This window comes from Malania oleifera, chromosome 9 (genome assembly GCF_029873635.1).
Source record: "Malania oleifera isolate guangnan ecotype guangnan chromosome 9, ASM2987363v1, whole genome shotgun sequence".
NCBI lineage: Eukaryota > Viridiplantae > Streptophyta > Magnoliopsida > Santalales > Ximeniaceae > Malania > Malania oleifera.
The window spans coordinates 52,844,990-52,871,855 of record NC_080425.1 but is presented as its reverse complement, the minus strand read 5'-3'; the positions used below and the strand labels follow the sequence as shown (position 1 = coordinate 52,871,855).

Genomic DNA, 26,866 nt, shown 5'->3' with positions numbered 1-26,866 from the left:
TCATATAACCGGATGAAGGTCATCATTCTATTTTTTCCATTTGGGGTAGTTTAACCGTTGAACAATGTCGATCTTGTCACAGATTGTCCTTGGCAAGAGGTACTCGCAAAATACTCCATTTGATCTTTACACTCTGGATTTTACTCCGTTAAATGCAAGCGTTTATCTCTGATACCACTTATTAATTGGTCTAGCCCCAGGAGTATATAGCCCAAAGGGGGGTGAATGGCTCTTTTCGCATATTAAAAATTTCTCTCTTAAAAACAAAAGTCTTGGCAAGACGGGAAGAAATTATATCACAATATAAAAAATATAAATCATGCACAATACAAATAGTAAAATAAAAAGTAGGGAGAGAAAAGCTTAACGCTGGGTTTTAATGTGGTTCAGCACCAAGCCTACGTCCACGCCTTAGCACCAAGATAAGGATTCCACAATCCACTATAAACACGCCTTCTCCGGTAGAGCAAGCCTTACAACTCAGGTACACAACCCTTCTCTCGAGAACAAATCCCTACATGCTCACAAAGAACTTTCGGCTCACAAAGAACCCTCACCAAAATGGTTCACAAAGAACCTTCCAACAAATGGTTACAAAGAACCTTACAAGATGATGGAAATACAAAGGGTGCTCCAAAAATGAGTTGATATAAATTACAAACCAAACCTTACACACTCTCTCAAGTATTGTATCAAACAAGATTGGAGAACAAGAGAGTTTGAGCACTTTTGAATGAATGAACTAAATGCAAAGTGCCTAGGTTTTGTAATCAAAGAAATTTTTCATTAAATGCTTGTATAAATCAAAAAAACCAAGCTAAACAAGTGTATGGACTTGTTTTTATAGCCAAAAGCCCTTACAGCCGTTAACTAGCCGTTAGGAGCAACTCCCAAACAAAACTAGCCATTTTCTAGTTGTTACAACGCTGGGCACGAGGCCACTGGTCGATCATTCACTTTCTCTGGTCGACCATTCACCTGGTCAGTAAGTAAAAATAGCTACAGGAATTGCTGGTCAACCATTACCCTACTCTAGTCGACCATTCCCCTATTATAGTCAATCAAAGCCTTGAATCAGAAATAGTTATCAACATAAAAGTGGTAGTATTTTTTTCTTAGCTTTCCATTAACACTAAGATCTTCTTTTTTGGACTCTTTTATCAAAAGTTATGCTCGAAATACTGAAAAGTGTTTAGGACTTGAGGTTGTACTACATTAAATTACGATTGCTCGGTTTTTCCTTGTCAAAAAGCCTTTTAATGACTTAAAACATTCTTGGAAAAAAGTATTGAAATATATTAAGTCTAATAAAGTTTAATACTTGTCTAAATAAGTTTTTCCTCAAATATAAGATATCTTGAATAATGAAAACACTTTTGAAGCTTGATTTGATATCTTATATGCTTAATATGTTCTTTATAAAATATTCTTTACTTTCTTTAGACCTTTAGGACATAAAACTCATTTTGACACAAACAGGGCCAAGTATGAAAATGTTCTTAAAACTAGGATGTTAAAAACTTGTCCTTTTGAAAACATATTTGAGTTTAGGATTTATTTGACAAACTTTTAAGTTTAACTTTAAAAATCATGTATGTTCAATGAAGAAGATATTAAAAGAATGATTTTAGATAAAGCTCATCAATTTCTCTATACAGTGCATCCGAGAAGCACGAAGATATATCGGGACTTACAATACACATTTCTATAGACTTTGTGATAGGATTACCACAAATACTTCATGGGAAAAATGTCATTTGGGTGATTGTTGACTGTTTAATGAAAACTGCTCATGTTATTCCAATCAAAGTTAGTTATTATATCAATAAGCTTGCAGAATTGTATGTTCAGGAGATAGTTAGGCTACATAGTGTACCAGTGTCCATCGTATCGGACAGAGATACAATTCACTTCTCGATTTTGGAAGAGTTTGTAAGGAGCCTTAGGATCCCGAATTAACTTTAGCACGACATTCCATCCTCAAACTGATGGACAAACAGAGAGAACAATTTAGATATTGGAGGATATGCTAAGAGCATGCGTACTTGATTTCAAAGGAAGTTAGATTTGGTATTTTCCTTTGGTTGAGTTTGCCTACAACAACAATTATCAATCAAGCATAGAGATGACACCTTATGAAGCATTATATGGTCAAAGGTGTCGATCCCCATTATATTAAGATGAGGTCGGTGAACGACGAATTTTAGGTCTAGAGATTTTACAAATAATATCTGAGAAAATTAAGCTCATTCGAGATAGAATAAAAACATCTTAGAGTTGAAAAAAGAGTTATGTCAATACTCGTCAACGAGAGTTGGAGTTTGAAGTGGGGACAAGATATTTCTAAAAGTTGCTCTAATGAAAAGGATCATAAGATTTGGAAAGAAGGATAAGTTAAGCCTCAGGTATATTGGATCATTAGAGATATTAGAAAGGATTGGTTCAGTCGCTTATAGAGTACCCCTACCTCCTACATTATCAAAATTTCATGACGTGTTTCACCTTTCCATTCTGAAGAAATACATTCCAGACCCTTTTTATGTGATAAGTTATGAGTCATTGGAATTCATTGATACTTTATCATATGAAGAGATACCAGTTTAAATTTTAAACCGCAAGGATCATGAATTGCGTATCAAGAAAATTCCATTATTAAAAGTTATCTAACGCAACTATGTCATTGAGGAAGCATCGTGGGAACTAGAAGAGGAAATAATCTGGAAATACCCACCTCTTTTCGACGATGGAAGGCTAGACTAAAAGCTTGGTACTAGACAAGGTACTGATATAAGTGATTCAACAGATTTTAATTAGAGTTATATTTAGCAAATTTCAAGGACGAAATTTTTATAAAGATGGGAGGACGTAATAATCCCAAAATATATAATGATAACTAATAAAAGATTAATATGGGTATTTAATTAAAAGTATGGGGATATTTTTGTAAAAATGATAGGACCAGTTAATAATATAATTAGAGTACAATGTTAGTTTTGGGAGATTAAATGGTATTTTGAGTTATTTTGGAGTTAGGAAGGGGCATGTATGTCATTTAGAAAGTTTTAAAAATAAACAAATAAAAAGAAAAAAAATTGAGAAGGTGACATGTGGAGGAAACATGTCACTTTGCATGCTTTGAGAAATAATGAGACATGTGTCCCCTTGGTTAAGGGATAGATGACACATGTCCCCTTATTAATGTGCCTTAACACATTTATATAAATAGGGGAGGGGTGTCATACGTAGGAATTTCAAGATTCGAGAGAAGGAGAAAGAGAAGGAGGGGAAAATATGGAGAAGGAGAGGAAGAGGAAGAGAAAGAGTTGGAGAGAAGGAAAAAGAGAGAAAATAAGAGTCCAAAAGTTTGAGAATTAAAATTTTGGGTCCCGAGAAATTGTAGCGTGAAGGGTTAAATCAAGGTATGTTTCTAAATAAAATTTTGGTGGTATACTTTAATTTTTATTACAATATAAGTATTATCTTAGTTGTCTAATTTCTGAATTTTGGAGGTATCCTAGTATGGAATATTGAATGTCTAAAAGATGAGGATATCTCTGGAGCCGAGGTTATACCCAAAAATTTTGAAATTTGGTGGGCTACTAGTTAATATATCAATATTCTTTAGAAATAAATTTCAAAATTTTATGAAGTCATTTGATATGATTTTTTATTTTTCGAAACTACAGTCGATATGCTGTTAATATTTTGTTAGAGTCACAGCCAGACTTAGGTTCCGAACTTATTTTATAACTTTTACTTCAAATCTGACGACGAAATTTTGTAGGAGCATATATATCATATAAAGGAACATATTCATTTAATTTTTTGATTTTTGAAGTTTGATAAGATGGCTCTTTTATTTTTCAAAGTAAGTGTTAAATTTTGGGATGCCCAGTTCAATTAGTAAAATTGAAAGTCAATTTCAAAAATCAAGTTTAGTGAATAAACAATGTTTTATGGGTACACAATTTGTCTCTAAATTCTAAGTATAAAAAGAACATCATTTTGAAATAAGGCTCATATTTTTCTAAATAGCGGTTTATTAAATACAATCGAATTTAGAATTAGATCCTTGAGTGGGTTCAAAGTGAAATTGTAATTCATTTTCTAAATCATGAATTTGTGGTTATCTTGTGATAGATTAAAGATTTACTAGAAAGTTTTCAATTCCAGAGGAGATTAAGATAAGTAGGTTTGATTATGCCAGCTTTTTATAAAATCTACCCGAGTTTATTTTTAAAGAAAATATTTTAATTCTTTTATGTAATTTAAAGTATTATGATGTTTTATTGAGAATAAATATTTTCAATATGAAAATCGTGTGTCATAAGCTTGTTTTTATTAAAAAACGTTACATGTTTTATGAAACAATAAGTAATGATGATATTTTTATGATGCTATTTTTATTGCATGATCTACATGTTTTAAAACCCTTATGGCTCAAAGATTATAGAGTTACAAATGCTCGGTATCGTAACTTACAATTTATAGTTACAAAGAGCGCACCCACACTATTGTACTAAGTGGTTTTCAGAGCAGTGGATTCTCCCGAGTGCACACCTAGTTCTGGATTAAGATTTAATAAGTAAAATCTCACTTACAATTATAGTTTGGCTTAGATTGGTTGGCCGCCAGCTAAGTCCAGTTTTCGGACCGCACAATCCTGTCATGGGGGTAAACATGGCCCATAGTTTACAATTACGGCCTAAGGGATGCTTTACAGAACAATTATCATAATATATATAAGTATTATAGTTACATTCACTATTTTAAAAAGTAGTTACATCTTATAGCTAACAGTTACATTGTTCAGTTACAACTATTTGTTTACAATTTATAGTATACAATATACCATTACAACAGTTACAGCTATAGCTTAATGGAAATAATTTTGTGCAAAAATTTATAAATGTTTTACAGTTTTACATATGCAGTTTTGAAACTACAGCATTACATGTTAACTATTATAGAATTATGGTACCATAAAGCTCATCATAACTACACATTGATATAATCTTTCTTACTTACTAAGCATCGTCTCACTAATTTATTCTCCTACCTTATAGACAACTTTGAGGAGCATATCAAGAATCAAGCATAGCAAGCACATAGGCGGGGTTAGAGAGAGCAATTTAAAATAAATACTAGTATAGTACCAGCTGGAAATGTTTTTATGCTTTGGAATTTTTAAGAATGTTAATTTTTTATGTTGGAGATACTCATGTAATGCAGTTATTTAGCACTCTGGAATAAAAGTTGATGAGGTTTTATTTATTTCCGCTATTTCTATTTCTTACGTCACCTATGCGATTTTTTATAGAAAATCATACCATAAACCCTAAGAGGTTTGGGGCGTGACATTGATGCACTCATAAGGTCATATGTTCATACATTCATAGTCATTCATACATCCATGCATTTATGTTTACATGCGTTTATTGATAGAAGCTTTAGTCCATTCACTCATACATTGATTCATTGGCTTGGTAAAAAAAAACATTCATTTACTCATATTTTATGCATATATTAGAAAGATTAAGACATAGACTTTGCCAAATAAATGTTTTCGTATCCTCAAAGTAGCAAAGGTACCTTGATGACTTTTGCAAAAGCAAACTTTCAAATGCATACTTCTTGTTGTGCAGAGTGGCCTGAATGTCAATGCGCAGTAGAAACCAAAAAATCAAATCCGGAACAAGCAATGCAAGCAACCAACGATGACTATGTGGAAACACAATCAATCACAAAGAGAATAAAATAAATCAATAAGAATGCACGACACAAGAAATTTACGTGGTTTGGCAATGTGCCTACGTCCACAAGAGCAAGCGGCTGATTTTAACTATCAATTGTCAAAGCTTACATCAATGGTTACAAATATAGCTTATATATCAACCCAATGCGCACAGAAGATGTTGACTTTTTGAGTCTGATCTCTGTTTTGATTATGACAAACCACAGTATCTCATTTGTGTGCTTTGAGTATTTGAGCAGGTTTATGTTTTAGTAAGCACAAATGATGATGCAATTTGGAAGTTGTAAGAGCACCTAAACAAGCATACCTCGACATATTCCATGGAATTACAAAGGAGCAAAAGACTGAAGATTTTATGTGTTTTTCAGTTGTAATAATTATTCACGTTTATTTGTGCATGCATCTCATGGTTTAATTGAAACTCATAAATAATCTTAGATTGACCATAGGACCTTCAAGTAACATGAAAAACCTTTTTCATAAAATGCCTAACCGATACAAAAGTTTTAAAATGGTTTTTAAGTCAAAAGAAGGCAAACACAAATTTTTACAAAAGGGTCAATCGACCGGCTAGTTGACCGAAGCAATTTTCCCAATCCATAACTTCTTATCTTAAAATGTGTTCAATATGAAAGTTGTGTAATTTTATCTTAGCTTATTGTTGATACTAAGAACGTCCAATTTGGAGTTCTATAGAAAATTTTATGGCCAAAAAACTGAAAGGTGTCCGTAGTAGAAAATTTTCCTTCATGTTTCTTCAGCCTCATTGATGCGCGTTTTTCTCAATCCATAACTTTTTATCTTAAAAAGTATTCAACATGAAAGTTGTATGATTTTCTATTAACTTTCTGTTGATACCAATAATATCCAAATTTGATTTTTATAGAAAAAGTTATGGTCAAAACACTAAAGAGTACCCGCACAGAAAACCAGAGGTCAGCCGACCGAGCTTCACCACAGTCGACCGAAGCTCGTGATTTTCAAGCCTCAATTGACCAACCCTCTTGGGAAAGCATCCCAATGGTTGTAAAATGGTTAGTTTTCAAAATAAAAATATATTTTAAGGTCCCAACGTCTATATAACGGCCACAAGGGGTTTTTGCCTATAAATACAACCCCAAAACACTTAAAAAATGTTGAAGAATCATATTAAAATTATTTCTTATCATTCTTTGATTCTCTCCTCATTTTTACACCCCATTCATGTTTTAAATTTATATTTCTCCTACTCCTTGAAAAAAATTTTTGGAGAAAAATATTTTTGGGGTTTTGTTTTTTAAAGGCTCAAGCATATATTTAATTCATATGTATATTACTTGAAGGCCTTGTTCCCTCTATTTTTCAATGTTCAAATTTCTCCTCTACTCTTCTTTTTGAAAAATTCTTTTTGGAGAAAAACATTTTGGGGGTTTTATTTAGAAAGGCATGAGCTTATATTCATGTTTATATATAATGCTTGATTGCCTTTTTATTTACAGCACTAGTTTTCAAAGATCAAAATTTCTCCCATTCTTTTTATTTGAAAAATTATTTTTGGAGAAATTTTTTCGTTATTAAAATAAGGCTTGAGCACATGTTTAATCTCATATATGTGTTGCTTGAAAGCCTTATTGAGTTTGATTTTTTAAGGTCAATCATTTAGAAAGAAAACCCAAGTTCACTTATTTTTATTTGAAAATATTTTTGGAGAAGAATTTCTTGGGTTATTCAAGAACTTTGAGCATATATTTAATTGATATATATTGGCTTGAAAAGGTTATTGAGAAAAGCCTTGAGCATGTATTTAATCATATACATATTTGCTAGGAAGGCTTGTTGATTATTTTTTTTAAGGTCATTTCAAAAGAGAAAATCATTTTCCATGCTCTCACGTTTTTATTTGAAAAATATTTTTGAGAGGAAAAACCATACTCTATTGAGTTTCATGTTTAAATTATATGAAAGTTCATATAGTACTTCAATTTGTACACATCTGCTTTTTGAGAAGCATTTACTTGTATGTAAATTTTAATTACTTTGTATTCCAGACGTGGCCTAAAGAGGGAGACTCGCCCTATGAAGAGTTTCGGATAGACTTAGACCTAGTTGAGAAAGTCTCAGACTAGTTCAAACCCGGTTAGGAAAATTAGGAGCACCTTTTTGTAAGATGTGCTAATTGGTTGTGGCTTGGCCCTATAATTGAGCTGGAAAGTCTCCGCCCCGTAAGGAAAGTGTAAGTGGCATCACTCTGCCCGATTAAAGTGAGCACTTAGTGAATCCTTGGGCTGGTGGCTAAGGTGAGGACATAGGCTGATTTGGTCAAACCTCGATAACAAATTCGGTGTTTTTTCTCTTCCCTATACTCTTTACATTCCAGCACGTGCATGTTTATGTTTAAATTTATTGTGCATGGTTTAAATATTCGCATATTCTTAATACCTGTGAAATTGGTAATGCTGAAAAAGACCCTAAGTTGTGCTAAACTGATTGTGATTTGAAGTCAACTTAGGAAGAAATTTTTAAATACCCAATTCACCTCCCCCCCCCCCCTCCCCTTTTTTGGGAATATGCCATTCCTACTAGAAGACTTAGAATGCATCTAAAACACTTATGTAGCGAATCCCAGAGGAAAATCCTCCAAATCTCCCAATCTACTAATCTTTCGATTCAAAATTTGTGATTTGCACCAAATAAAACTGTCGACAGTTTTAGCAAACCGTCGACAGTAACCATCGATAGTTATCTACCAAGGCTAAACTGTCGATCATACTGTCGACCAATCAATCGAAGGTTTCTTCCTGCAGCTCCCTTCCTTGTTCTTTGCTTCACCATGCTTTCCCAGTGCATGCGTTCCACTCAATATGAGCCATATATCCAACAAGCTCCATCTTGATGAATATTCATCACTTCGGAGAAATATGAAAGCATAACCTGCTGCTCCACCAAGGACAGTAGATTGGGACCGCCTCTCATCTAGCACATGGAGACGTTAACCAAGTCCAAGTGATGCTTGAAATTGTCTGTGGTAACAAGAACTCCACCTAACTTAATACCCAGCTCCTTGACTGATCATGTAAACCACAATGCTACCTCGACAGCATCAACCACTACCATGTACTTTAACTCAGTTTTTGAAAATGCAACCACAAACTGTACCCTGGACTTCCAACAAATAGGTCTTCCTACAACAATAAACATATACCCTGTTGTAGATCTCTTGTTATTCAAGTCCCCTGCGTAGTCTACATTCATGAATCTCACAATTGACGAATCACTTTGTTGCCTGCCAAAACACCACACTACACTGGTGTAGGAGACCTTTTACATGTCCCAAACATCACTGTCCATCCTTGGGTACTGCGTGATAGACAATTTACATTAATTTTCCAATGATGTACAGGTGACCGATTTTGCATTAACTATGCTAAACATCTCTAATACCTTCTTCAAGAAACCACTCTGAGATAACCACAATATCCCTGCAGTTATGTCCACAAAGCCACCCTAAGATAGCCCCAATCTCTCAATCCTTTATGTCAAATTCCTTTCTTAACAGAGTTTCGAACTAATTAAACTCGGTCAAAATCTTTCCAGCAATTAATATGTCATTAACATGAAACAGAAGAAAAATTACCCACTTGCATCCTATCGCCCTCTTCCCCTCAAATTGCTCTACCAATTCCCACATCTGATTCTTATGTCATAACTCTATCTCCTCCTCCAAAGCACTCATCCATCTATTTTTCCCTTTTCTATGCATCGTATCTTGAAAAATACTAGGAACATTACTGGTAGTAATGAATGCATAAGACATCATATCATCAAACTCATACCTGGGCGGTAACCTGATAGTGCATCTGGACTCAATGTGATCTTGCTAGTCTCCTAAATTAGAACTCCCTGCAATATGAACAATGTCATCTCTGTCCTGAGTCTGCAACTCCACCTGCATCACAATCTCCTTTCTGTTATAGTTTATACCGTGATACTTTTGGTCTCTTGAGATAGAACTTCCTACGTTATGAACAATTTCATCTCTACCCTGAGTCTCGTGCTCCGCCTGCATCACATGCTGATTGCTACCACAGCTTTCTAGCACTTGTTTCTATTCATATACCTGAGTATGCTGCACCATGGCTTTAACATAAAAAACCATGTCTCTATTGATTGCCACCTTTTTTTCCATTGGATCCCCTAGATTGAACCCCCCCCCCCTTTCTGATACCCTAGAAAGTTATACCGTCTAGACTTTGCAACAAGTTTAGATCTCACCTCGCTAGAAACGTGCATATCTAGACCTCCAAACTCTCTCAAACTAGAGTAGTCTTCGCGTAACCTGTCCAAACCTTTCCTGCAACTTTCTCGTCTAGTGGTACCCTTGGCGATCAGTTAATTGAGAAACATGACATACTCACTGACTTTACCACAAAGTTCCTTGCAATCCCTGCATACAACCTGAGATACTGCTCGCAAAACTTCTTGAACACCAATGTACTCGGTTCCAATGTCTGAACTAAGGATCTTTCCCCTAATTTGATTTTCCAGCCCAGCCACAAGTTAAACCTAGCAAACATCTCTGACTTTTGCAGCATGAAGTACCCCCAGACCTTTTGTGATGAACTCATGAGATACATATGTCCAACTCGTGATGCTATGTCTTCGGGCTTCCTTCCATATAGTGCCTTCACCATACGTTCTACACCAGCAAGTCCTTAACCCTCCTCTACCAAAGTCCGAAATTTCTCGTTCCATCGACTTACCAATATCGAACTTTGTAGAAGAAATTTCAGAAGCAATTATAACCTAATGCTCTGATACCAATTTGTTGTGCAGAGTGGTATGAATGCCAATAAGCAGTAGAAACCAACAAGTCAAATCCAGAACAAGCAATACAAGCAACTAACGATGAATATACGGAAATACAATCCATCACAAAGAAAATAAAATAAAACAATAAGAACACACGACACAAGAAAATACGTGGTTCGACAATATGCCTACGTCCACGAGAGTAGGCGATTGATTTTCACTATCAATTGTCAAAGCTTACATTAAGGGTTACAAATATAATTTATATATCAACCCTATGCGCACAGAAGACTTAGAATGCATCTAAAACACTTCTGTAGCAAACCCACAGGAAAATCCTCCAAATCTCCCAATCTAGTGATCTCCCGATTCAAAATCTATGATCTATGCTGAACAAAACCGTCAACAGTTATCTATCGAGGCTAAACCGTCAATCATACCGTCGACCAAATAGATGATGGTTTCTTCTTACAGGTCCCTTGAGGAGGTAAAGGAAGCCTTTATTTCATATTGACCAACCCATCATATATTAATTTGTTTATATGTATATTTAAATATTAATTTGTTTATGAATGGGCAAGAAGTGGATATAGTAGGCACGAAGAAAGAACTGCTGAACTGCTCGTTTCAAGAGGGGTGGGGATGCTGGCTTGGCTTGGGTTTTCAGTTTTCAAATTTCAATACAAATGGGAAGGACAAGAACTTTAGGGGAAAGTGCATTTTCTGGAACTTAATATTGACAATTCGAACATCCTCCCTTGTCTTGTCCCTCGAGAAGAAGAAGAAGAAGAAGAAGAAGAAGAAGAAGAGGCGGCTCCTCCCCCTCTCGCTGCCTATAAACTAGTGTGGCTATGGATGGCGATGGAAAAGGGGGAGGAGGAGTCAACGTGCCTTGTATATTTGGGACCATTATCGGATAGCGACGAATTGGCCAACCTCAAGTGCTCGAATATATTTCATTACAACTGCACACTAACCTGGTGGAGCCGCAATCCATCATGCCCTCTCTGCCACTCTCAAATTCACTACCTCAGCTGATCTTGGTTACTTTCTCTTTAATTGAGATTCTCTTTTTTTCTTCATTGATATTTTTGTTCCGAACACTGTAATTGCGTTGTTTTGTTCACAATTCACACGAATGAATTTGAGAACTGTCTTCTTGCAATAGTGGAGAAATTATGTATATGAAAAATATAATTTCACATGATCAATGGGAAATCATGTTCAAACCAATATTTTAATTTTTAGCAGCCACCAATGCTACCACACTAAAACTAACATTTTCAAAAAAAATATATGCATCTTCAATTTAAAATCCGCTTGCCGATTTGTCTATCTAAAATCCTGACGATGTTCATATTTTAACCAAAAACACTTTTTAACTATGCCCTAAACATTAAGAAGGCCTTGGAGAAACCGAATCCAAGTACATTTACTTCTTATGTTGTGTAAAAGAGAACACAATTTTAAATTTTTGTGTTAACAATTGTTGTGGCTAGATCAAAGGTCACGCCTGCTTCGCTTTGGGAAATTTTTTATTAGAAAATAAAATTTCATGTAAACAAAACACAGCTTCAATTTTGAGATATCACATTTTGTGCCCTATTTAGTTTGAAACACTATTAGCCTTTGCAGGCGATCTCCAGGAAAATGTTAATGTTCAGTTTTATTCTTGAAAAAGATTTTTTTCTTGTAATGTATAAGAGAAGTAGCATTTAGAAAGATTGTTTTCTCATAACCTACATAGGAGAATATCCACTTATCAAAGCCTTTCTAGACTGACACCTCAACAGGGGTGGTTTTGCACCATACCCCCAAATAAATATAAGTGTTCATGAATTACAATTGCAAGCGTTCCTAAAGCATGATTGTGTACAATTCCTAGAAGCAATGAAATCCAAGAACCTGCCTACTTGAAAAAGTCACAAATATAGAGATGCTGCGAAAACAATGTCTCTTTTGATTTTGGATACAGCCTCTTCAAACTTCATTTCAAGCTCAGTTTCTCCAATGGACTTTGCAGCTTGTATCAGCTGCTGAAGGACTTCCTCCAGTCTTCTGATAGCCCTGATCAAGCTACCCTCAAAGACCTGTGTAATTTCCATGATCTCATAGAATTTAGATCCTTTTGCCCAAGCATACACAGCCTCCATTATATCAGGCCGGAATGAGCTGACAAGACTATCAACATCAATTTGGACCTGTGGCATGCAAGAAATTGAACAACTTTAGTGCACTATGTTGAATTAAAAGAAGAATGCACACGTACATATGCAGCAAAGCCCAAATGTAACAACTATCACTTGGAAAAATAGGATGACGGGTGGAGCCTTAGTTGTTCATTATTGCAGTCATTGGGCGTTAAAGCCCAATCAAACCTTTCACTATAGACTCTTCTCTCAACGCTTTTTGACAGTCGTAAGATGATTTAATGACAGCCTTCTGCCAGAACCACAGCTTTGACTGTCAACTATAAGAGTTCAACCTAGGGGTGCAAGTGAGTCAAGCTTACTAGTGAGCTACTTGGACTCGACTCGTCCCTTAACTCAACTTGACTCGGTTCTACTCGAATTTGAGTCGAGTTTGAGCTTAATAATAGTACTTGAGTCAAGTTTCGAGCCTAATCGAGTTTTTTATTTTTTATTTTTATATTTAATATATATCATATAATATTTTAAAAATATATTTAATATCATATATACATTACATATATTCATATATGCCTTTAATATTAATTTATAATCGAGTCGAGTTCGAGTTTTATGAACTTATAGTCAATTTCGAGCTTTATCAACTTATAGTTGAGTCAAGTTCGAGTTTAATAATTATGAAATTGATCGAATTCGAGTCGAATTTCGAGCTCAACATTTTTGAGTCAAGTCGAGTATGAGTATTTTACTATGTTGACTCGACTCGAGTCAACTCAACTCGAATACACCCCTAGTTCAACCGAAAAATGGTATGCAATTGATAACAAAATTTTTCACTCTTTCAGCTATTTGTGAATTGTGACAGTGGACTGCAAATGCCACCCATGAAAGTAGTAGCAATGACATAACTCCTTTGTCCATGATTCAGAATTCCCTTGCAGCAAGTATGAAATTTTACAGCAGAGACGAGCAATTTTGGGCAGTAGGGATGGCTTTATTTTATTTATTTTAATCAGAAAATGATGCAAATCCATAAAAAGAAAGATTCAAAGAGAGACAACTTGAATATACCCAGCAAAAAACAGGAAGCGTATCAACTAACACAAGTATTTATCAACAAAAGTTACAAGATCCAAAACAGCCAAAGTAATGAATTCTTTTACTTCTACTGTTTGATGGCAGGATAGACATCAAGCATGTTGGATGCTCTCTTCCACTCCCACGTCTTAAATTTTAGGTCCAAATAATGGAAGTTGACAAAGAAGGTTGGTCATAACAAAGGAAACTACAATATAGAAGAAATATACTGGATGCTCTCTTCCATGCCAAACATCTTTCCCTATGTGGCACATTAGGAAGAAAGCAAAGCTTCAGTCTAGCAATATGATATAGTTTGTCTTGCACCATTTTTAAATGATTAAAGAATGAAAAGCTCAGTGTTTAGCAAACCAAGCAGCTGAAATGTTCTAAATATTAGCACATTAACATAATTTTCAAACAACTAAAGACTAGAGAGTGAAAAAACTCAGATGACCAAAACTAGAGACCAGAGTCACTAGACAGTCCAAAAAATCAGATAAACAACCAGTATACATTATATAAAAAATTAATATAATTAATTTAATGCAAGTAGGTAGTGCATTCCAATATGCAAGTGTGTGTGGTGCTAACAGCCAGGTATCCTCAAGTTTTATGACTCCTTTTCTTGAGGGTAGGGCATCACAAAAAGTAATTTTGGCTGTTGGATAGAAATTCATTTCATTCCTCACAAATCAAATCTGGATTCCCCCCAACAACAAGTGGACCCATCTCAGTGCAGTCCAAAATTTTCTTATATTTTGAGATTTAAACATTCTTAAAATACAGATTATGGCAACCTTGATCAAGATATTGCACAACAAACCAGGTGCTACATGGAACTTTCAAGCCCATGGTCCAGATCATGTTTTGCAGCTCTAAAATTAGTATAGTTAACCTGATATAAGTATACAGCAAACTCTAGTTCAGACACAAGCACACACTAATGCTCTGCTAACACCTAGGTGTCTCCAAGTTTTGTGACTCCTTTCCTTGTGGATCTGTACGACATTACTAAAAATAATTTCACTGCTTGAAAAGCTCATTTTTAATTCTAGGAAATACCAACACTCCAAGTCTCCAAAAACCTATGAGTGGTGATATTTGATCAGCGTCGTACTGTCTTGGTCCCACATCATATGTGTACCAGGGAAATCTTGGGTTTATAAGGATGGTTTGAGCTCCAACTATGTGAGGCGCCTTTTATAGGAAAAACTGTGAGGCCTATGGGTCATAGAGTGCAATGCCTCACTAGAGTTGGGTTCAAGACCCTTACATTTGGAATCAAAGCCACCTTGGGAGTACTATCATATGAGTGGATCCTACAAAAAGGCGTGGACCACTCTGAAAAAGGCATCAAATATCGGACAGGAAAACATGTCACAGTCTAGCATCATATGTGTACTAGGGAGATCTTGGGTTTATAAAGATGGTCTAGGCTTCAACTATGTGAGGTGCCTTTTATGGGACAAAATTGTGAGGCCAGTAGGCCAAAGCAGACAATACCTTGCTGGAGTAGAACTGGAGACCCTCACACATACACTGATACACACCCAACATGACCAGAAGCATTCAGCAGATGGCAGAAATCAGATTAATTAATTTTATTTTCCAACACTTTTGAACATGGCCTAACATGCGTTGGATATGGCCCTAACACTTCACTACACATCTCAGATGATTTTTCAATGTCGATGGAACTTATATGGTTACATTATAAATCTGATGGTATTTTACATGTAGTCAAACTATGAACTATAAATGATGCGGTTACTAGTTAGCATAGTGAAGTTGCAGTGAATGAGTTCAATGTAAATTTTGATTTTTGTTACACCCTTTAGGATAGTTGATTTCTTGTACTTTGGGTTGGCATCCACTTGATGCCCTCTTAACTGATCCAAAAAAATACTATGAACTATAGATGCAGACACTGTATGTAGATGAAATCCCCCCCCCCCCCCCCGACAATGTTGTATCCTAATTTCTTGGAAATTACAGTATCAGAATCATGCTGTGTCTGTGTCACCTGTCAGTGTCGGTGCTTCTTAGATTATATTCCCAACCCTACTAATAAAATTTGGGCCTATCTGATAACAAATTGACCCCAATCAATAAGATTAAAGTTTAGTTTTATTTTGAGTTTTTTAACATAAAAGCTTACAAAAAAGAACCACAATGTTAGTGAGACAATATTTGGCTACTTCTGTTAACTGTGTAAAGCTTCTCCCATTTCTGCTCCATCCTGCTGTACCTCAGCTCTTGATCAACCTCAAATCAATCACCCAACAAGTTTGTGTGGGGAAGTTACTGCCTTGCTTTTGAGAGATGAAAATTGATGTGATTTTTTGGATATGCAAAATGATGAACAATTCTAGATCTGGCAATAGAATGACAGCGAATATGGAGCATGTGACGGCATTTGGGAATCCGGAGTGGAAACCACATGCAGCAACAGGGAAAATGTCATTGGCCTGTTGAATATTGGGCTTTCATGTGTGCCAGCACTGAAAATGATACCCCAAGTTTTTTTGCATCCCTGTACACCGATTGGGAAAGCTGATTTCTAAATGTACAAGCATCTGGAAGATGATGTACAAACCTGAATCATGGTGGGAAACCAGTGGGGACAGCAGAGAAGGGAATAGGTAGGGCTAGTAAATTGAATGCCTATCTCTATTTTGGTTCCTCGTGATATTAAATGATCCGTCCCCTTATATACATGCACAAACAGGGGTATATTATGTTAATGTACCAAAGAAGCGTGATTGGTAAGGCTACACACACACACTGTATAAAGAAGGTAACATTCTGTTAATACCTTGCATTCCAGCTGAACTTTAGCAACCCTTCGTGCTGTATCCTGTAATTGTGTAAAGAGCAACTCAAGCTCATCCCTTGGCTTCGGAGCATCCTGAAGCTTTTCCTGCCATACGAAACAAGAGAGAAGAGACACCATTTCTTCCACCTTAATGTCCTTCAAAACCCCATTGAACATCAGCTCTGTTAGTGTCAACTCATCCGCACTACTGATTTCGCAGGCAACCTTACCCTTCAACTCAACAACATCATCGCTTGTGATATATCTGCAGTCAGATCCACTCTAGGCATTTTAATCTCACTATTCATTTCTTATGCACTGATAAATCCAATTTCCTATGTCTGTCCACAACATACACAACTAAATTTAAACATGAAATAAATCGATAAACAACACACATACAGTATGTTTCTATTCATTTCTACAACAGAAGATCCAATGTAGTTCTCATAAAGCTTCATTTACATAAATATGTGCTCCCTCTTCTCTTTCCTCACATAAGCTCTCAATATATCACTCTTCCATTATAAAAACAATTAGGTAAATGCAATTTTTTCTTGATAAACCAATATCATTGTTTCATTTTTTTATACTGTTTATTACTAGATTTATTTATATATTTATATTACTTGCAAAATGGAATAGGGCAAGAATGGAATAAATGTTGCACAAGCATACAATAACTTAAAATATTTTCTTTGGTGAGGTGTAGGAAATAGGAGAGAGCACTTATTTAAGAGGGAGGTGGCGTGTAGAGTTGGGTCTGAGTAAATTGCTGCCTAAAAACACTTCCCTTTTGACTAAATGGCTGGTTGTGGTGTTTTCCATGGAGGTGAATTCCCTTTGGAACAGAGCTATAAAAAGTAAATTCAGACTGCAAGAGAATGTAGGATGCAAATACGGGATTTAGAAGTTTCTCAGAGAGTCCTTGGATATTCATTTCACAGGTTTACCCATTTTTCCTTCCCCTTAAAAGTTTCATTTGGGTAAGGGCAATTGTATTCAGTTTTGGGAAGATGTTAAGAAGGGAGTGGATGCTTAGCATCGCTCATTTCCTTGTCTGTATCATCTTTCTTCTATCCATAATGATGTGATTTCCTCCTTTCTTTTTTCTTTTATTTCTTTTTTGTTGGGGGTGGAGGGGGGGAGGAGGAGGCATTTGAATGATAGAGTTGGAGCATCTTACTTCTTTGTTCATTGTCTTGGAGGGGAGCATTATCTCCAATAGGAGTAAGGCTAGAATTTGAATTTTGGATTCTTCAGGGAATTGTTCATGCAAATCTTTCTTTCCTTGTCTTGTTTAGGTTTATGCGTCTTTTCCTCTTTTTCAGGGCAAATGATACTAAAGTTCCTCCCAAGATAAAGACATTTGTTTGGTTGGTGACCCTTAATAGAGTTAACACCAACAACTCGGCTACAGAGTAGGTGGCCTTCTAAAGCTTTGTCTCCAGATATGTCTTGTGTGAGAGTAGTTCTAATGATGCCTCACATTTGCTTTTACACTGTTCATTCGCATGGGGTTTGTTGAACACACTTTTTGGAGTTCTACGTAAAGTGTGGGTTTGCCATTAAATCCACATAAAATTTTGAGTATTTCTTTTGCAGGTTTTGGGAAGGGTAAGGATGAGGAGACACTGGAGGTCTGCTCTCTTTGCTGTTTTATGGGGAATTTCGCTAGAGAGGAATGCTGGAATTTTTTTTCTGGTAAGAGAATGTCAAAGGATCTTCATAAGGATGGAATACAGTATTCGGCTCATAGTTCAGGCTGTTGTAAGGGCTGCCGTTTTCAAAATGGTAATGGAGATTTTGTGGCTTTGTTAAGATGATGCTGGCTTTTCTTTTTTTTCCCCGTTTTTTATTGTGGACATATTCTCTTTTTTTCTATTTTGTATTTTCTTCTCCTTGCTACTTAAACGAAGCTTCTTTTTCAATAGGAAAATAGTTTACAGGAAAAAAGACATTACCATTTTAAGACAAATGATCATGTCCAAATTGGTTTTATTTCAACCAACATGGAATAGACAATGAACGTGTATTCCCAAATCTCACTATGCGAATGTAAATTTTGATGTCATTGGAGTAACACCAACTTTAACATGGTAATTTTCCTTCAATTGGCAATGTCTCACCCCACTCACCCCTTAAAAACTACTATGTATTTTTCCCTGAACTACTATATTCATATACCATAGCTACTCAATTTTTTTCCATGCTGAAACCAAATGTAACATAATGATGACCATATATTAATGTGTCATAGGTGCCCAGAAAATGCATTGGAGAAGTTTCATTAATCAACAGAGATAAATGAAATAAATTTGTGGAACTGTTCAGAGAGTGTCGGACATGTTGAGAAGTGTTGATGTTGACAAAAAATACTTCATTGTAGAATTGCCCACTAGCTACAGTTTTCCCTTATTAATGGTTATTTAGTCTTTTAGGCTTTTAGCATTATTATTATTATGTGTTAGAATTTTGTTAGTAATAAGTATGAGTTAGTAAGGGTATTATGGTCATTCCCATTGTACTTTGATATACTATAAATAGAGGGAGAGACCTATCATTGAGTTCAAGTCTTCCATTTTACCCAATTACTCAACATGGTATCAGAGCGTGATCCAAACTATTAAAATTGTTTCTTATAAGTGTTGGAAACGTCTCTTTAATTTTTCTTATATTTTGATCTAAAAAGTATAATTTTCGTATTATATGTTATAAATATCATATTTCGTAATGGTAAAACCATGAGAATTGTCACCTCAATAAGATTACCATATTCCTATCATGTTTATGCACTTAACAATTCTCAGACACTTCTTTGAGACACATTCAAGATGTCATAAAAATGTTCATAATTTTTAAAATGTATTTTTCACAAATGAGAATTTTATGATACTTCTTGGGAAACTTTTTGAACGTTCTTTCAACATTTTTAAAATTTGATGACTTTATTTTATTTTATTGATAAAAAAGTAATTACAAAAAAGAACATTATAATTTTGGATTTTAAAAATATATATAATTACAAAAACAATAAAATTAAAATTTTGGGTTTAAAAAATCACAATAAACTTCTTCGACATTTTCAACGGAAATATATATATTGAGGTTTTTTACAAAATTTATAAAAAATAAAAAATAAAAAAAAAATGCATATGTATTTAATACATTTTTTATACAATGTTATATAAATAGATGTGAACATATGCATGTCTATGTATGTATGTGCATTTATGTACTATGCATATGTATGTGGATGCATTCATATTATGTATGCTTTTATGCATGGATGCATGCATAGATGGCTGTGTTATAATTTATATGAGTACATATATTGCATGTACAGTGAGGAGCAAGTTACAGTTTTTTACGATCTTGGTTGGAATTGGAATTGGAATTTGATTTAGGTTACAAGGCAGTAATAAAAAAGTGGGCAAAAGAAGGAATCCGGTTCAAGCACTCAATAGGAATCAGAATGGGATTCCAACCAACCAAATGTCATGAATCAGAACAGACCATTCAGATTATAATTTCTAGAATCAATCCCCAATTACCAAATACTGCCTTAGAGGAAGACAGTAAACAGATATCTTGGAGCAACTGAGCAAGAGCACCCTAGGACAATTCCAGATTCCTAATGAGATGCAGATTTAAATCAGGCTTACCCACCCCACATACCGATAAACAGTTAAAAATGAAAGGAAAATTAACAACTTCCAACATGCTATTGTAAAGATGTAATCAAGTTATTACCCTAGTCTTCGTAGAACTCGTCTCCTTGCCTTGAGTTCATCTTTGAAAGCCAACACTGTCGATGTGCGCATTGTTCTCCTAATTGACTTGATCTTTGCTGTTAATTCTTTTTTCATGTGTAAAACTTTGAGCTTTTGCTCAATAAGTGGAGATTTTGCAACTTCATGCTTCTCAAATAGACTTTCTAAGGCCTCTAACCTGCGGGCAGTTTTTTTGAATGAGCCACTTTGAACCTGAAGAAGGCATATAAGAAAGATTAAAATCCTCCAAAACAATAATGGATAATTAAATAAAAGGGTGAAAATCAAAATAACAAGAAAAATAAGGTGTAGGAAATATATTTAGAATAGTGCACCTTCATGTCATCTTCAGGATCCAGGAGGGGCACACCTTTAGAAAATCTTGAAAGAATTTCCAACACCTTCTTCAGGGTATGCTCTCTAGTCTCCACTGGCAAAAGATCTTTTGATATGATCAAGCGGATGCTACTTAAACTGTCAATCTGTTTCATGAAAAATCCAGCAAATGAGTTTTTGATTCACTGGACATCTTGTGAAATATATTATCAGGAAAAAAAACAGGTACTAAACATAATTTTTCTCTGATGACAATCAAAGCCAGCTAAACAACCTAACTTATACATTCTACGACATCCCAAAGAGCAATTAAACTTATACTTCTCAAACATAATCATGTATTTGATGTGAAATTGAAGACAAACCTTATCATAATTTCTATGATTGTACAACAGGTTGTAATAGTTATGACACATTTTACTGAAGAGAAGTTTATAATTTTGTAGGTTTATCATGCAACCAGAGATTAAGCGAATCTGAAATGGACACTTCAGCAATTTATTCAATGCTTATTCACTAACAGAGATAGAGAGAGAGAGAGAGAGAGAGGACAACAAGAAAACAAAGAAAAACATTCATAGATGGTATGATAAGATCAGATTTTTGCCTGAGAGATTGGGACAGACACAACAATAGGTTCTCCAGATTCCTTCAATGGAATAATCTTAATTGTTTTTTTGGCAACTCCATCCCTATTTACTGAACATCTCGTAAGAACATCCACTGTGTAGTTGGCATCCTCTGGTTTTCTGCTCATATCATCTGCATCATGCATTGAAAATCACTTAAGAACTTTGAATTAAAAAGGGAAGGTTTGAAACCAATAACCATTTCAAACTCTCACCTCCTTCAGAAAGTCCTTTAACCCTTTCAAAATTGATTATCACTCCCCATGTGACCTGGTCCTCAATGGAGAAAGATGGGGAATTTTCATCACTTTCAGTGCATTGGATACACACAAGCCTGCCAGGCTGCAAAAACGGCAAACAGTACCTTGGAGAAAAGATAATATCACGGATGTCCTTTTTCAAACTTTTATATTGCTGCAGCAGAGTGTAATAGTCCTCCAAACTTTCTTCTTCTTCAATTTTAATTGAATCTCTCTCTTCTTCAAGGTCCTTTGCTTGTTTCTGCATTTACAGTGTTATCTTTGAGTATGCACATGTAATTTTTTGTCCTCTTCCCTCCCCACTTCCCCCCCCCCCCCCCCCCAACTTTTTTTCGTTTGTGTGTGTGCGGTTTTTTTTTTGTTGGCAGCAGGGGTGTCTGCAGTTGTTCAATGCCAAACTAACCTCAAGATCTGGAATGGCACGATCAGCTTGAAATTGGTAGAATGAATTTCGAAGCAAATCTTCAGGATCACCATCTTCACATCGCATTTGATTTAAAAGCATGTTGTAGCTTAAATGGAAGGCACTGGAATGTATAGGAAAATGTGTCAACATAAGCACTAGGGCAGGGAAAACACCATCTGAAAAATAGCTTGAAAGTTCAAAATCATTCAATATAGAATGCCCAATGGATTTAGAATTGATTCCTTTCATGTGCAACAACAATCAAAATCTAATGTATATTTTATGACTGCTCAACCAGATATAGCAGATAATGAAAAATTTTCAGAAAGTCACATATATGATCTACGCCAATTATGTACAAAATTGATAGACATTTGTCCAATAATTTACAAAGCTGTTCCGTAAGCCTGGAAGAAAAATTTACAATATAACTTCCAGGCCATTGAGAAAGATATATCTTAATAAATAATAAAAAGTATATGCTTAAACATCAACAATCCGAAAAAAATTATATATGAAATTGCCAAATTATGTGGAGCATATAAAGAGGAAACAACAATGCAACAAAAATACTCCTAATCCGTTTATCCTAAATTTGTATCTTCCCACTAGTAGTACGTAAAGAGAAAGTGCCAAAATAATGTACACTCGTCCTTTATTATTATATCAGAGAAATAGAGACGGATGCATAATAAACAAGAACACAAAGATCTGTTTTTACTGTGATTTCAAATTTCTCTAGGTATGCTATGCTTCAGCTTTTCTGAAAGAGATGCATTCAATACAGGATCAAGAAACCTGTCAAAGTTACAGATTGATTGAAAAGACAACTACTGATTAGACGACTTCCAAGATTGCATAAATGAAATTCAGCAAACACTTCAAAATTCTAAGCGCGACGGATGAAGGAATTAGAAAACTGACCCCTCCTGACAAACATAAGAGAAGACAATTTATTAATTAATATCCAAAAAGCAGAATACAAGTCTTGGAGGACAGGGAGGAAAAAAGCAGAAAATATACATGTCCTTAATCACAAAAGTGTTGCCATCCAATCCTTTCTGAGATCAGAAAGCAATAAACCCCAAAAAAAAAACAGAGAAACAGCATCTAAAAGAAAGCAAGGAAGATCACTCTATCCCATAATAGCTGAGAGTAGACTGCACGACTCTTAAAATTCTAGCATTCATCTCAATCCACAAGGTCCAAAGAATTGTGAAGACTGCTACACCCCGAGGAGCTCTACCAGTTCTGTTTTTTCCAAATCCCCCATACTTAATCTGCAAGAGCTCTCCTACTTTCCACATAGCGACCCAGTCTTCCCCTGCATAAGAAAAGAGAGTGTTTCAAAGCTGAGTTGCAACCCTGCAATGCACAAAAAAGGAGAATCCCTTTCATTGCACTCACGACACATGATACACATGTCGGGCTGAGAGCCATGTAGGGCCTTCATCTACAAAGCAGATAATATGTGTTAATCCTTACCAGGATCACAGTCGAGGCAAAGATCCGAGTCTTCCCAGGAACCATAGCGCTCCAAAGCGTGTGGTTCCAAAGGAAAATGTTAAGAGGACGGGGTTCTCAATATGTGTGAGAAAAAAACATTTGAAGTGAACATACCCGAAACATAACCCTCCCACTCTCTCTCGTCCTCTCAGAAGAAATATGATTCCAGTCAGGAAAGTAAGGTAGTGAGCTCATCGACCCCTCTTTCACCAAAATATTCAAAAAAATGGAAATTCCATAGTGGAACTGGCCTCAGCATAAATGAAAGAACTGAAGGGAAAGAAGAAAGTTTAAATACTCAAGACACCTTCAGCTCCAATGAAGTCTAAACAACCCGCACATCCTCCTAGAAACGAACCTTCTTACCTTTACCCACCTTGAACCAGAGGAGAGGAAAGAACAGATAAGCCACCTAGGGCACGAATTTCCAAGGACACACCTGAGAGATGATATTTGGTACCTCTCATTCCCCATCTGTTCAGTTGGATCCCATAATTGCTTTTGATCACCTTATGCCATAGGGAGTTAACTTCCAAAGGGAATCTCCGAAGTGGCTTATCTATTAGGGATATTCTTTTGGACACCACATTGCTAATGCTAGGGGTGAGCAAACGGTCGGTTCGGCCAAATTCTATTAATTAACCGAATTAACCGAAATTTTCGATTAATGATTTCTGATAACCGAACCGACCGAACAAAGGAAGCTCACCGAACCGAACCCGACCGAATTACCTTTTCGGGTAATTCGGTTAACCGAATTTAACCGAAATAATTTGAAAGTAATTATTAAAAACAGAATATAATTATAACTTTTTTACTAATTCGAGCTTAATTAAGCATCTAATCTATTAATTTTATTAATAAAAAAGATATTTTGGTATTAAACTATAAGAGTAGAATCACTAGAATCATTAATTATCAATTCGGTTAATTCGGTTAACCGAATTGATAATTCATATTAACCGAACCGATAACCGATTAACCAAAAATTGGTAAAATCGTAACCGAACCGAACCGACCCCATTTCTTGACCGAACCGAACCGGCCGAAATTGGTCGGTTAATTCGGTTAATTCGGGTTTCCCCGAATTATGCTCACCCCTAGCTAATGCCCAAGCCCTCCTAGGACTTGGGTCTGCTAACCACTTCCAAGCTCTCTTCTACCCTCCCTTGAGCCTAGCCAAAGGAAATCACACATCAACCTCTCCAAGGATGTAGCTACTTTTGAACGAATTTCAAATAGGGGCTGGTAATAGATTGGAATATTGGAGAGAGAGCATAAGGAGTGTGGCACAACCCCTTAGAGAAAAGTTTGTCGTCCTCCAACCTCCCAGTCTCCTACCCAACTTACCTAACACAAGGTCCCAAGAGGATTCAAAGGTTGGGTTACCTCCAAAAGGGAAGCTGAGATAGGGGAGGGACCACTCAAGGGAAGCTCAACCCACTAATATTTAGAAATCCATAGGTCCCTTCCTCATATTGATTCCAGCAAACCACTCTTGGACAATTTGATTTTTAACTTGAAATTTTCTCCAAAATTTTGAGCAGCAAACTGACTCCGGAACTATGTCATCCTCAAGTTTAAAAATTGGGATGATCCAAGTGACAAAAAGGACTCAAACTGTATGAAGATGTTGGAGGATTGGGCACAGATATTAGGTTAGGATTTGGAACATAGTGCGAAGGAAGGAACTCATTAAGGTCAACAGAACTGAAGGAATCAAAGTAGTATGGTCTAAACTCAGAAAAGGTGACATCAGCAAAGACAAAGAATCAATGTAAAGTAGGGCTATAACAGTAATATCCCTTTTGAGTATAGGAATACCCTAGAAAAATACATTTGATAGCACGAGGATCCAACTTAGGAAAGATAATTGAAAATGGGATTTCACCACTAAGGACAGAGGAATGGCATTTTATTAATGAGAGAGCAAGCAATGAGCAAGACATCACTCCAAAAATTTTTGGGGACATCCATTTGATACAATAGGGTACGAGTGACTTCAAAAATATGTCTGTTTATCCGTTTTGCAACTCCATTTTGTTGTGGAGTGTGGGCACAAGATGACTGCTAGATCGTACCAGAATTAGTCATATAGGTGCTGAATTGGGTACTGAAGTACTCCTTAACAGTATCACTACAAAGGATCTTGACTGGCATAGCAAACAAAGTTTTATTTGAAAACATAAGGCGCAAAAGATATTAAAAAACTAAGAACAACCTTTCATTAAAAACAACCAAGTCATCCTGGAGTGTCATCGACAAATGTAACAAACTACTGAAACCCCAACTTTGACGTGACAAGACTCGAACCCCAAACATCCGAATGGCCGAGCATGAAAGGACTATCTGCTTGTTTATTGACTCGAGAAGCAAAGGGAACACGATGATGTTTTGCCAACTGACAAAACTCACACTCAAGACTAGACACAGAACTCCAGGTAGGAATTAGTTGTTTTAATTTGTCCAAGGACGGACGACCAATGCAACAATGAATTTGAAGCAGTGTAGCAGCAATTGTGCACGTAATGGGAGAAGAGAGCAACTCAAAGTAGTAAAGTCCACGAGGCTCACGTCTTGGTCCAATTTTCTTCCTCGTCTTCAGATCCTGAATAATCACAGAGTCAAGAAAGAAGGTTATAGAACAATTTAGTGCCTTTTTGTAAGCTTACTAACTAGCATAAGAGTGAAAGGGGACTTTGGAATGTGTAAAAAAAATGAAAGAAAGATGGAGGGAGTAGGATTTACTATTCCTATCCCTTTAACTGTAGTTGTCAATCCATCAGCAAGGGTAACTTGAGGTTGATTTTAAGGATACAGGAGGGTAGAAAAAAAGTAGGTTACACCTGTCACATGGTCAGTAGCAGCAAAGTTGATAATCCAAAGACTAGTGCGAGAGATACCGGATGACATACAAACTATAGAATTATCCTTTTGAGCAAAAGATGCACTGTGACGAGATGCTTATTGGGATGTTTGATACTATAGGAACCTTGAATATTCTTCCTCCCCAATAGTTTTAGTTTGTTGTTGCTTGAACAAATACATGACAATGGAAACACCCTTTTGGAATTCGAGGATGCCATCCCAACACACACCTCAATATGGCAGCAAACAAATGATCTTGGAATTCCAAAAGTGAACTTCTAGACCAACCGAAACAACCACTAGTAAACTTCTAGACCAATCAAACCAAACACAAACGAGTCAACCGCTGAATCTACCACGAATGAGTCACCAACAACTGGACATAGCACTGCCACAACCCTACAAAATCAATGTATCAATGCTGCCTCTGCTCCAAAAGACTTAAGACACAGCCCCAAGAAACCAACACACAGCTCTAACAGTACCAAACAGCTTCTATA

The 26,866-nt window shown here is 35.9% G+C and overlaps 1 protein-coding gene and 1 long non-coding RNA gene across 3 annotated transcripts in view; one reads left to right on the top strand and one right to left on the bottom strand.

Annotated features, from left to right (window-relative positions):
* Positions 1-3,244: 3,244 nt before the first annotated feature.
* LOC131163712 (uncharacterized) lies at positions 3,245-5,272 on the top strand. The gene is made up of 2 exons (XR_009139095.1): positions 3,245-3,419; positions 5,067-5,272. It is a non-coding gene; the product is annotated as an uncharacterized LOC131163712 (long non-coding RNA).
* A 7,050-nt stretch (positions 5,273-12,322) lies between these two features.
* LOC131163710 (DExH-box ATP-dependent RNA helicase DExH9) overlaps positions 12,323-26,866 on the bottom strand; it is a 35,286-nt gene continuing 20,742 nt past the window's right edge. The window contains exons 9-15 of one of the 2 annotated variants that reach the window (XM_058120402.1): positions 21,990-22,113; positions 21,542-21,827; positions 21,305-21,459; positions 20,697-20,843; positions 20,342-20,574; positions 16,589-16,853; positions 12,323-12,744 (exon numbers count right to left, since the gene is read on the bottom strand). In XM_058120402.1, coding sequence (XP_057976385.1) covers positions 12,466-12,744; positions 16,589-16,853; positions 20,342-20,574; positions 20,697-20,843; positions 21,305-21,459; positions 21,542-21,827; positions 21,990-22,113 — 1,489 coding nt within the window. In that variant the 3' untranslated portion in view covers positions 12,323-12,465. The remainder of the gene's footprint in view (positions 12,745-16,588; positions 16,854-20,341; positions 20,575-20,696; positions 20,844-21,304; positions 21,460-21,541; positions 21,828-21,989; positions 22,114-26,866) is intronic. The other variant, XM_058120403.1, reaches the window with a different exon arrangement.